Source organism: Capricornis sumatraensis, chromosome 5 (assembly GCF_032405125.1).
Source record: "Capricornis sumatraensis isolate serow.1 chromosome 5, serow.2, whole genome shotgun sequence".
Taxonomy (NCBI): Eukaryota; Metazoa; Chordata; class Mammalia; order Artiodactyla; family Bovidae; genus Capricornis; species Capricornis sumatraensis.
The window spans coordinates 107,123,384-107,135,053 of record NC_091073.1 but is presented as its reverse complement, the minus strand read 5'-3'; the positions used below and the strand labels follow the sequence as shown (position 1 = coordinate 107,135,053).

Here is an 11,670-nt window from a genome sequence, read left to right as displayed (position 1 = left end):
GGTGATACTGCATAAGCAATTTTTTATGTTGCATACATTTTTTTACTGATTTATAATTTGGCACGTCTCACCTTGGTACAAGGATTCATAAACATCATTTTTACCAAGGTCCCTTCTTTTACACCTTCCTTAAGCAACAAGAGCTGCAGCCTGTGGGACCCATGGTCAGAACGCAGCTCAAATCCCTGTTACCCATGCCAGTGAGAGGACAAGGCGGGCTCCAGGCTGGGTTCCGTATGATCACTGAGGGACAAAGAGGGGCCCCATGTCTTGTGTTTGCGTAGAGTGGCCACAGCTGGTGGTTTCTCTTTGGATGTTCCTTAGCAGTACTAAAAGGCAAAGGGTTTGGGTTGAGCAGTGGTACTGATGAGGACATAGGAAGACAGAAGGACCAACCCTAGAACTGTGTAGAGTAAGTTGCTCCATTTATTTGAGAACAGGAATAGTTCAGCCATGGTTTAAGAAAGCAGCATGACATGAAGTAACCCTGACTTTGATGTTTGTTTTCATGTCTGGGCTCTCATGAGCAGTACATGAATCTTAGGAATTTTCTTGAACCTGGCCCCCATTTCAGATACTCTTTCCCACTGTTAGACCAAGTGTCTTGTTTTTTGGTTTAAATGTTACAGTTCGCTTACATGCATCCTCCCTGTCTTGTAGATTCTGTACCTGAGGCTGCCAGTACCATATCGTCCAGGATGAAAGAACACAGCTCAAACGAAATTTGTCTTGACCATCTGTATAAGAGTTGCCAACTTAGTGAGTAACTACCTTAAGGACTTTCTAGAAGCAGAAACATTATTAATAGCAGTATGGCTAGCATTTATTGAGTGCAGTGTGTCGAGCGCAGTGCTGAGAATCTTACATGCATCTTCTTTAACCTTCAAGTCAACTTTAGGTTCTGTTGTCAATTCATTTTACAGATGCACAAATAGAACTTGGGTTTTCACCCCAAACCACTTCACCACTGCGTGATATTATACTTTCTCCTTTTACAATTCAGTTTTAGTTGAACTCTTACACTTAATCAGGGACCCCTCTTTTTACATACTAAAACCAAACAGAAGTAGCAGTTGTTGTTCAGTCACTAAGATGTGTCCAGCTCTTTGTGACCCCAGAGCCTGCAGCAGCCAGGCTTCCCTGGCATCTGTTTACTGTTCGTTCTCCCCAAGCCTCCTGTAGAACTGTTTCCCACGGGACTGCCTGGGACACAGCACTTCCCTGTCACTCCTGCACCACTCTGTTCCTTTCCTGTCTCTGCCCCAGGCCTACGCAGCATGTCTGATTCATTTGTTTGATCACTTAGTGGTCTTAGAGTCATTCGCCTTGTGTTCTCTAAGTCAAAAATCTTTAACTTCAACAAAATTTATTTTTGACTAAGATAAAACACATCACATAGATTTTACCATCTTAACCTTTTTAAATGTATTGCTCAGTAGTGTTGCTGTGCGACCAATCTCCAGAACTCTTTTCATCCTTTGAAACTGAAGCTCTACCTCAGTTCAGTCGCTCAGTCTTGTCCAACCCTCTGTGACCCCATGGAGTGCAGCATGCCAGGCTTCCCTGTCCCTCACCAACTCTCAGAGCTTACTCAAACTCATATCCATTGCGTCGGTGATGCCATCCCACCGTCTCATCCTCTGTCGTCCCCTTCTCCTCCCGCCTTCAGTCTTTCCCAGCATTAGTTCAGTTCGGTTCAGTTCAGTCACTCAGTTGTGTCCGACTCTTTGCGACCCCATGAACTGCAGCACGCCAGGCATCCCTGTCATCACCAACTCCAGGAACTTATTCAAACCCATGTCCATTGCATCGGAGATGCCATCCAACCATCTCATCCTCTGTCGTCCCCTTCTTCTGCCTTCAATCTTTCCCAGCATCAGGGTCTTTTCCAATGAGTCACTTCTTCGCATCAGGTGGCCAAAGTTTTGGAGTTTCAGCTTCAACATCAGTCCTTCCAATAGGTATTCAGGACTGATCTTTAAAACAGCAACTCTGTACCTATTAAACAACAGCTCCTCATTTCCCCCTTCTGGCAGGGAAGCCCCTGACAGCTGCCATTTTGCTTTCTGTCTACGAATATGACTCTTCTATGTCCCTCATATGAGTGATCTCACATAATATTTGTCTTTTCTGACACTGGCTTATTTCACTTAGTACAGTGTCCTCAAGGTTCACCCATATTATAGCCTTTGTGAGAGTTTCCTCCCTTATGAAGGTTGAACACTATTCGATTGTATTCTATCCCATTTTGTTTATCCACTCATCCACTGATGGGCACTTGAGTTGCTTCTACCTTTTAGCTATTGTGAATAATGCTGCTAGGAACACAGGTGTACAAATATCAGTTCTTGCTTTCAGTTCTTTTGGGTATATACCCAGAAGTGGAATTGCTGGACTATGTGGTAAACCTGTGTTTAAGGTTTTAAGAAACTGCCACACAGTTTTCTATAGCAGCCTGTATCACTTTACATTTTTATCAGCAATGCACAAGGGCTCCAATTTCTCCATATCCTTGCCAACACTTGTAAATTTGTTTTTGTTTGCTTATTTATATCAGCCATTCTAATGGGTGTGAGGAAGGTTATATTTTTCTATCAGTTAAATTCCTGGTGGTGACATTTCAAAATGACTTAAACAATGCAAATTGTGAAAAATAGAACTGTTTTCTGTTCTCCGGTATTATGAGCTTCTAACATTAATTCATTATTCAGCAAGCAGTCATTGAAAGGGCATCCTTTGCTTGCCTACTCCTCTGCCAGTGAAGCAAGGAGACATAAGCTAAACAATGACACAGGCCTTTCTTCAGTAAGTTTATCATTAAGTGGAAGTAGCTCAGTCGTGTCTGACTCTTTGCAACTCTTTGAATTCTCCAGGCCAGAATACTGGAGTGGGTAGCCTTTCCCTTCTCCAGGGGATCTTCCCAACCCAGGGATCGAACCCAGGCCTCCCGCGTTGCGGGCGGATTCTTTCCCAGCTGAGCCGCAAGGGAAGCCTGAGTTTAAAGGTGGGCATCAAAACATCCACAAATTTGGGAATTCCCTGGCAGTCCAGTGGTTAGTCCAGTCTGTGCGCTCTCACTCCCAAGGGCTTGGGTTCAGTCCCTGGTCCAAGCACTAAGATCCCACAAGCTGTGCAGTGTGGCCCAAAACAGAACATCCACAAATTAGAGAACTAATACAGCACAAACTCTGTCTAGAGCACTGGTTGAGGAAACATAAAACACGAGTCAGGTCAGAAGAGCACAAGATCAGTGCGGGAATTCTGGAAGAGATGAATTCCAGGCCAGGGCTTCCTAGAAAACACACAGGCAGTTGCCTCCAATAGAGAGCAGTTTGTCTCAATAAATGCGTATAGAGGGAGGTGCAGAAAGGATAAGTGGAGAAGAAAATGGCAACCCACTCCAGTGTTCTTGCCTGGAGAATCCCAGGGATGTCACGACTGAAGCGACTTAGCAGCAGCAGCAGAAGAAAGGATAACTGTAAATTTCTAATGACCTCAGATTTCCATGTGGGTAATATGGTTCTTTTTTTGAAGGTGAGAGGAGAAGGGGACAACAGAGGATGAGATGGTTGGGTGGCATCACCAATTCAATGGACTTGATTTTGAGCAAGCTCCGGGAGTTGATGATGGACAGGGAAGCCTGGCATGCTGCAGTCCATGGGGTCGCAAAGACTTGGACACGACTGAGCAACTAAAGTGAACTGAACATGGTTTTTGGGGGAGTGGAGAATTTTGTTTTCTGACGAGTCTACATGGGTAGTAAATGAATGTGGAAATAGGGGCTTGAGATGATGCAGGTAGGGGCTGGCATGAGCACAGGTGTAGATGGAAAGTGTGCCTACAGGGCTGGTAGGGTGAGAAAGGCAGGCCTTGATGGGGAGAGTCAGCAGTGAACTTGGTCGAATTGCTCAAACCTCTTTTCTATCTTTGTAGAGAGCTGCAACAAAGTTCATTTTCACCTGCCCTACCGGTGGCAGATGTTACTTGGAAACAGCTGGGTGGACCTTCCGTTCATGGAGGATATTGAGAAGGCCTTTTGTGACCCCAAAAACTGCAGGTAAGTTGGTGGCAGGTCTAGCTTGTGAAATCTGCAAGATCATCAAAGGGGAGCCCTAGTGCTGTGCTTATGGGAAGAAGAAAAAGCAGTTTTCCTTCAGAATCCCATTCAGATTAACTCTTGAGATTAAGATGGCAAATGACTTCTGAGTTAATAAAGATAAAGGAATAGGTGGGCAGGTTTGAAGTCACCCAGAGCCTGGCTAATATGAGGGACTCTGGGAATATTTGCTAACTCAGGTGAAATAAACAGGGACACAAATATTTGTTCAGTTAATATTTGTCTGAACAACAAAATGCATAGGTTGGTTTGCAAACCTATGAGCTCAGAAGAGCCTTTGGCTTAATCTCATTGTTTGAGAAAATGATTTGAGTCATTTCATATAGTTCTAAGGAAGAAGTTTGTTACATACTTCAGCATTTTATTATACTTGCCTCTATATTTGCTATTTTCTCTACCCTGGAGGTTTCTAAAAGGCTACTTTATATTTATGTTGCTGTTAGGGCTGATATGGGTGATACTACGCATGACCATATTTATAAGCTGCATCCTACTTTATAAGGAAATACTTTAGGAGGGAAAATAAGGACTTGTCACCGTGTTCAAATTTAGTGAATCTCTGGTGGAGAGTGTGTTGCTGCATTGTGCCACTAGAGGGTGGTGTCAGCTGTTTTGTTTCTAGGTATGTGTCTCCTACCAGGTAAATCTGAAGCAGGGTTTTTCAACCTTAGCACTGTTGACTTTGGGGCCCAAATAATTATTTGGTTTGCTGGAGTATTTTAGCATCATCCCTGGTGTCTACCCACTACATGCCAGTTGTGAGAAACAAAAATACCTTTTGACATTGTCAATGTTTCCTGGGTCTAATATCATTCCTGGTTGAACATCGCTGATCTAGGAGGTATTTTGTAGAGCAGTAACTCTCAAACTTTTTGGTTTCCGGAGCCCTTAATATTCTTAAAATGTACTGAGGATCCCAGCGATTTCAGTTTATGTGGATTTATAGCTATTGATATTTCAGTTCAGTTCAGTCCCTCAGTCGTGTCCGACTCTTTGTGACCCTATGAATCGCAGCACGCCAGGCCTCCCTGTCCATCACCATCTCCCGGAGTTCACTTAGACTCACGTCCATCGAGCCCGTGATGCCATCCAGCCATCTCATCCTCGGTCGTCCCCTTCTCCTCCTGCCCCCAATCCCTCCCAGCATCAGAGTCTTTTCCAATGGGTAAACTCTTTGCATGAGGTGGCCAAAGTACTGGAGCTTCAGCTTTAGCATCACTCCTTCCAAAGAAATCCTAGGGTTAATCTCCTTCAGAATGGACTGGTTGGATCTCCTTGCAGTCCAACAGACTCTCAAGAGTCTTCTCCAACACCACAGTTTAAAAGCATCAATTCTTCGGCACTCAGCCTTCTTCACAGTCCAATTCTCACATCCATACATGGCCACTGGAAAAACCATAGCCTTGACTAGATGGACCTTAGTCAGCAAAGTAATGTCTCTGCTTTTGAATATGCTATCTAGGTTGGTCATAACTTTTCTTCCAAGGAGTAAGCGTCTTTTAATTTCATGGCTGCAGTCACCATCTGCAGTGATTTTGGAGCCCCCAAAAATGAAGTCTGACACTGTTTCTACTGTTTCCCCATCTATTTGCCATGAAGTGATGGGACCAGATGCCATGATCGTTGTTTTCTGAATGTTGAGCTTTAAGCCGACTTTTTCACTCTCCTCTTTCACTTTCATCAAGGGCTTTTTAGTTCCTCTTCACTTTCTTCCATAAGGGTGGTGTCATCTGCATATCTGAGGTTATTGATATTTCTCCCTGCAATCTTGAGTCCAGCTTGTGTTTCTTCCAACCCAGCGTTTCTCATGATGTACTCTGCATATAAGTTAAATAAGCAGGGTGACAATTTGGAACCAGTCTGTTGTTCCATGTCCAGTTCTAACTGTTGCTTTCAGACCTGCATACAGATTTCTCAAGAGGTATGTTAAGTGGGCTGGTATTCCCATCTCTTTCAGAATTTTCCACAGTTCATTGTGATCCACACAGTCAAAGGCTTTGGCATAGTCAATAAAGCAGAAATAGATGTTTTTCTGGAATTCTCTTGCTTTTTCGATGATCCAACGGATGTTGGCAATTTGATCTCTGGTTCCTCTGCCTTTTCTAAAACCAGCTTGAACATCAGGGAGTTCACGGTTCATGTATTGCTGAAGCCTGGCTTGGAGAATTATGAGCATTACTTTACTAGCATGTGAGATGAGTGCAATCATGTGGTAGTTTGAGCATTCTTTTGCATTTCCTTTCTTTGGAATTGGAATGAAAACTGACGTTTTCCAGTCCTGTGGCCACTGCTGAGTTTTCCAAATTTGCTGGCATATTGAGTGCAGCACTTTCACAGCATCATCTTTCAGGATTTGAAACAGCTCAACTGGAATTCCATCACCTCCACTAGCTTTGTTCATAGTGATGGTTTCTAAGGCCCACTTGACTTCACATTCCAAGATGTCTGGCTCTAGATTAGTGATCACATCATCATGATTATCTGGGTCGTGAAGATCTTTTTTGTACAGTTCTTCTGTGTATTCTTGCCACCTCTTCTTAATATCTTCTGCTTCTGTTAGGTCCAGACCATTTCTGTCCTTTATCGAGCCCATCTTTGCATGAAATGTTCCCTTTGTATCTCTAATTTTCTTGACGAGATCTCTAGTCTTTCCCATACTGTTCTTTTCCTCTATTTCTTTGCATTGATCACTGAAGAAGTCTTTCTTATCTCTTCTTCCTCTTCTTTGGAACTCTGCATTCAGATGCTTATATCTTTCCTTTTCTCCTTTGCTTTTCGCCTCTCTTCTTTTCACAGCTGTTTGTAAGGCCTCCCCAGACAGCCGTTTTGCTTTTTTGCATTTCTTTTCCATGGGGATGGTCTTGATCCCTGTCTCCTGTACAATGTCACGAACCTCATTCCATAGTTCATCAGGCACTCTATCTATCAGATCTAGACCCTTAAATCTACTTCTCACTTCCACTGTATAATCATAAGGGATTTGATTTAGGTAATACCTGAATGGTCTAGCAGTTTTCCCTACTTTTCTTCAATTTAAGTCTGAATTTGGCCATAAGGAGTTCATGATCTGAGCCATAGTCAGCTCCCGGTCTTGTTTTTGTTGACTGTATAGAGCTTCTCCATCTTTGGCTGCAAAGAATATACTCAATCTGATTTCTGTGTTGACCATCTGGTGATGTCCATGTGTAGAGTCTTCTCTTGTGTTGTTGGAAGAGGATGTTTGCTATGACCAGTGCATTTTCTTGGCAAAACTCTATTAGTCTTTGCCCTGCTTCATTCTGCATTCCAAGGCCAAATTTGCCTGTTACTCCAGGTGTTTCTTGACTTCCTACTTTTGCATTCCAGTACCCTATAATGAAAAGGATCTTTTTTGGGTGTTATTTCTAAAAGATCTTGTAGGTCTTCATGAAACTGTTCAACTTCAGTTTCTTCAGCATTACTGGTTGTGGCATAGACTTGGATAACTGTGATATTGAATGGTTTGCCTTGGAGACGAACAGAGATCCTTCTGTCGTTTTTGAGATTGCATCCAAGTACTGCATTTTGGACTCTTTTGTTGACCATGATGGCTACTCCATTTCTTCTGAGGGATTCCTGCCCGCAGTAGTAGTTACCATGTTAAAAGTCACAACTGAGAAAAATTGTTTATTGATTCATTAAAAACAATGAGAATAAACTCATTCATGTTAACATAACATTTTTAGATAATTATATATAGTTACATGCATACATAAATGTATGTAAGTATAACTATAAAAATAACTTTTCCAAAACTAAAGCAAACCAAATTTACTGGGAAGAATGACATTGTTTTATATTTTTACAAATCTCTTTATGGTAAAATCAAACATTGTATAGCCTTGAAAAACTCCACTGTGTACTTGTGAGGGTATGAAAGTGAAAAAGGTGGGTAACGTCCTAATATTATTATGAAAGTAACTTTGACCTTGCTGACTCCTTGAAAAGGTCTCCAACTACGCTTTGATAATGGAATTCTCCAGGCAAGGATACTGGAGTGGGTAGCCATTCCCTTCGCCAGGGGATCTTCCTGACCCAGGGATTGAATCCCAGTCTCCTGCATTGAAAGCAATTCTTCACCATCTTTGCCACCAGGGCAGCCCAACTATTTAAATCATGTGTAATAATTGAAAAAACTGACCTACTGTGAGTTTCAGAGTTTCTGACATCGAGCCAATCAATTGATTTCTTTGGGGGATATTTTTTGAGGGAAGAACACGTTCTGTGGTACCATTAGATACGTGGCAGGTTACGTTACTTCTCTGTATTTCCGTTTTTTCTCTTGTGTGTAAGATCATAAGCTGTATAAAGGGAATTCAGAGACCACTTTCAACTCAGTTTTTAATTCTGCCCTCTTATTAAGAAGATCAGAGTAGAGAAAACAGAAGCGTTTTGCTTCAGTGAAGCATTTTATTAATGCTAAGCTTTTTCCTCTCAGCGTTTCTGTTGGCAATTATAACATCAGTTTCCAGAAGATGATTTGTGATTTTAATCCCGTCCGACGTATCTCCACACCTTCATCCGTCACAAAGCCGGCCAGTTCTCTGTTTACCACAAAATGGATTTGGTACTGGAGGAATGGAGCTGATGAATGGGTTCCATATGGGGAGAAGGTGAGTACCATTCCTTCTTGTGGATACTCTCGTATAAACTTGACAACTTCAGAAGAATCTAGTAGTACAGTGTCTGATACCTATGTGATTATCCATGGAGCATGGATGCGGTAGAGAAAGTGGTGTTTTTTTTTATTATACTCAGCAAGCATGTATTCCAATTGCATTATAAAAAATTATAACTATTTTTAAGAAACTCCTTGATATATGAGCCAGCCAAATATCCCTCTTTCCTCATTATTGGGGACTGTGGCAGAACCTTGAGATAGCTTTCTAGGTACTAGTACATAAATGGGCAGAGACTACCCCTTTCAGCCAGAAAAGTAGGCAAGAGTGAGAAATCAAAAGACTGATATATATGCTTGCTAGAATTTAGTCAGAGTCTGGATTCAGATGAACTAGAAGTTTCAGACTTAGCACACAGGGACATAGTAATAGGGGAAAGAAATTTAGATAGGCAGAGGTTCTGTCTCGTGTGCCTTCTCCCTTTAGATTCAGGTGATTAAACAGAGAGGGAGGTAGCTAAAGTGGGCAATGAAATTGGAGTGATGAGAAAGAAAAGAAAAGCAAGAGATGGAAGTGGAGCCAAAGACAAAAAAGGGATGAGGACATCTCAGCATAAGTCACTGGGCCATCCATTTGGTTCTGAGCTCCCAAGCTGCCAAAGCAATCAAAGAAACACACTCTATTACAAGGTCCCTGGGGCTTCCCAGATAGTTCAGTGGTAGAGAACCTGTCTGCCAATGCAGAGATGCCAGAGATGTGGGTTTGATCCCTGGGTTGGGAAGATCCCCTGGAGAAGGAAATGGCACCTGTTCCAGTAGGAGCCTGGCGGGCTACAGTCCATAGGGTCACAAAGAGTCAGACACAACTGAAGCGACTTAGCACTCAGCACACAGTCAAGCTTAGCTTGCCTTGAGGGGCAGGAGTGCACGACCTGAAGGAATTGCCCAAAGTGAGGGCAAGCCATAGCTCTAGAAAGCCAAAATCAAGGCTGTCATACAGGCCCAAGGCAAAAGTAACAAGACCTGATTATTGAAACTGAGGTATAAATTCAAGTCTTGGAGAATATGTAACTGAAGGCTCTTACTCATTCAGAACTGGAGTTCAGTGAAGGCAGGGCTAGAGGACGGTCCTGGAGATGGCTGGAGATTATATCTTTACATTTTGGGGGTGTTCCTTGCCCTGTCACTCTCATTTGGACAGCGATACACCTATGGGATGGAGAAGGAAATGGCAACCCACTCCAGTATTCTTGCCTGGGAAATCCATGGACAGAGAGGAGAGTGGTGGACTACAGTCCATGGCCAAAGAGTGGCAAAGAGTCATGACTTAGCAACTAAATAACAAGGCACCTGTTGGAGTTTTATATGCCTTCTTTCCAGCTTTAGACTGTTCTTTCTCATTGTGTGATGAGACGATAGCTGTGATGGTCTACTTCATGACAACGTTTGTTAGACATCTTATATCAGGTACAAGTTTCTCTGTACACTTGGATCATATTTTATGGAATATGTAAAAGACTATTGCAAAACAGCTCTATTTTTCAGGCCTCCACCTAGGGTATTGTCAGTTTCAGTAGCATCAACCCTGTACAGTGGAGACTAAAGACGGGTGTTGACTTGCCCCCACCCAGGAATCCTTGACAATCTGGTTTGGGTAGCCGGATGCATTCCTGTTCAAATCCCACGGCTGAAATAAAGTTACATAAGATATCATGATAGAAATTTCTTAAAAGCCTATCCTGAAGTTTTTACCTTTTTATTTTTATTTTTAATAGAAAGACAATGAGCACATTTCGAGCATTGACTCTTCATACCTGGAGTCTCTTTTTCTATCCTGTCGGAGGGGAGTTGTGCCGTTTCAGGCGGGTTCACGCAACTACGAGCTGAGTTTTCAAGGTAAGTGTCTGCATTTGGCAGTGGTACCTGTCTTTTCAATCTGGCCTGTGGCATCCACGGGGGAGTGGGAATAGAGATGAGGGCATGCTGCACTCAGGACCGGTTCTTTCTAGCACGGCAGGACCAGTGGATGGGAGCCGATGGCAGTCAGAAGGGCTGTGCTCTGAGCCTTGACTGTGACACAGAGTAGCTGGGAACAGCACCTGGCACCCTGTAAAATGGGGGGGATTGGATTACATGGTCTCTGTGGACACTTCTGGTTCTGCCATTCTGAATTTCTTATTCTAGGTGGGCTGCTTCCCTGAGACAGATTTCAGGTGTTAGCGACTGCAGGAGAGACCTTGGGACGTGGGTCCTTCAGAATTTTAGAGCCATGCTGTTCCTTTTAGGCATCATCATCTAAGTCAATGCTTTTATCCATCACCTTTTCTAAAGACTTTGCTTTCTGCCATGTTTATTGGAGCCCCCCTAGAAAGATTTGGTTACCTTCTGCCTGTCTGCCTGTTGTGTTTAGTAAGAAACCAAGGCAGAAACTGTTCTCCCTCTGAATGTAGTGTCCCATCGGCTGCCTCTGTGTCCCCCGCCCCCAAATCCCGCCCCCGCCCCCCACACCCTCGCCAGCCCCGTATATAGTCAGATACGTGCCCTTTCAGGACTATCCTCATAGATGCTTTGAAAGAGATGAAAGAGACTTTTTCAGCTCCTTGACATTCCCAGGTGGTACCTGAGATTTGGGCTCTGTACCAGTTACTGTGTTTTCATTCTTTTTCTTTTTTTTGCTGTGCCATGTGGGATGTGGGAGCTTAGCTCCCCAGTTAGGGATTGAACTTGTGCCCCACACATTGGAAGTGCAGAGCCTTAACCACTGGACCATCAGGGAAGACCCCAAATCACATAGCTTTAAGGGAGCATTAGACTAACTACTGTGGAAAGCATCCTGGCAGTACATATCAAGAGATATTAAAATATGCTTACTTTTTTATTCTCAGGAATCTTTCTAAGAAATAATTCACAAGGAAAA

At 43.1% G+C, this 11,670-nt stretch overlaps 1 protein-coding gene across 1 annotated transcript in view; it reads left to right on the top strand.

The window, feature by feature from the left end:
- Positions 1-11,670, top strand: part of ZC3HAV1 (zinc finger CCCH-type containing, antiviral 1) — a 50,712-nt gene that overhangs the window by 27,320 nt on the left and 11,722 nt on the right. Inside the window, exons 5-8 of the mRNA XM_068973321.1 lie at positions 661-759; positions 3,934-4,057; positions 8,574-8,748; positions 10,529-10,649. Coding sequence (XP_068829422.1) covers positions 661-759; positions 3,934-4,057; positions 8,574-8,748; positions 10,529-10,649 — 519 coding nt within the window. The remainder of the gene's footprint in view (positions 1-660; positions 760-3,933; positions 4,058-8,573; positions 8,749-10,528; positions 10,650-11,670) is intronic.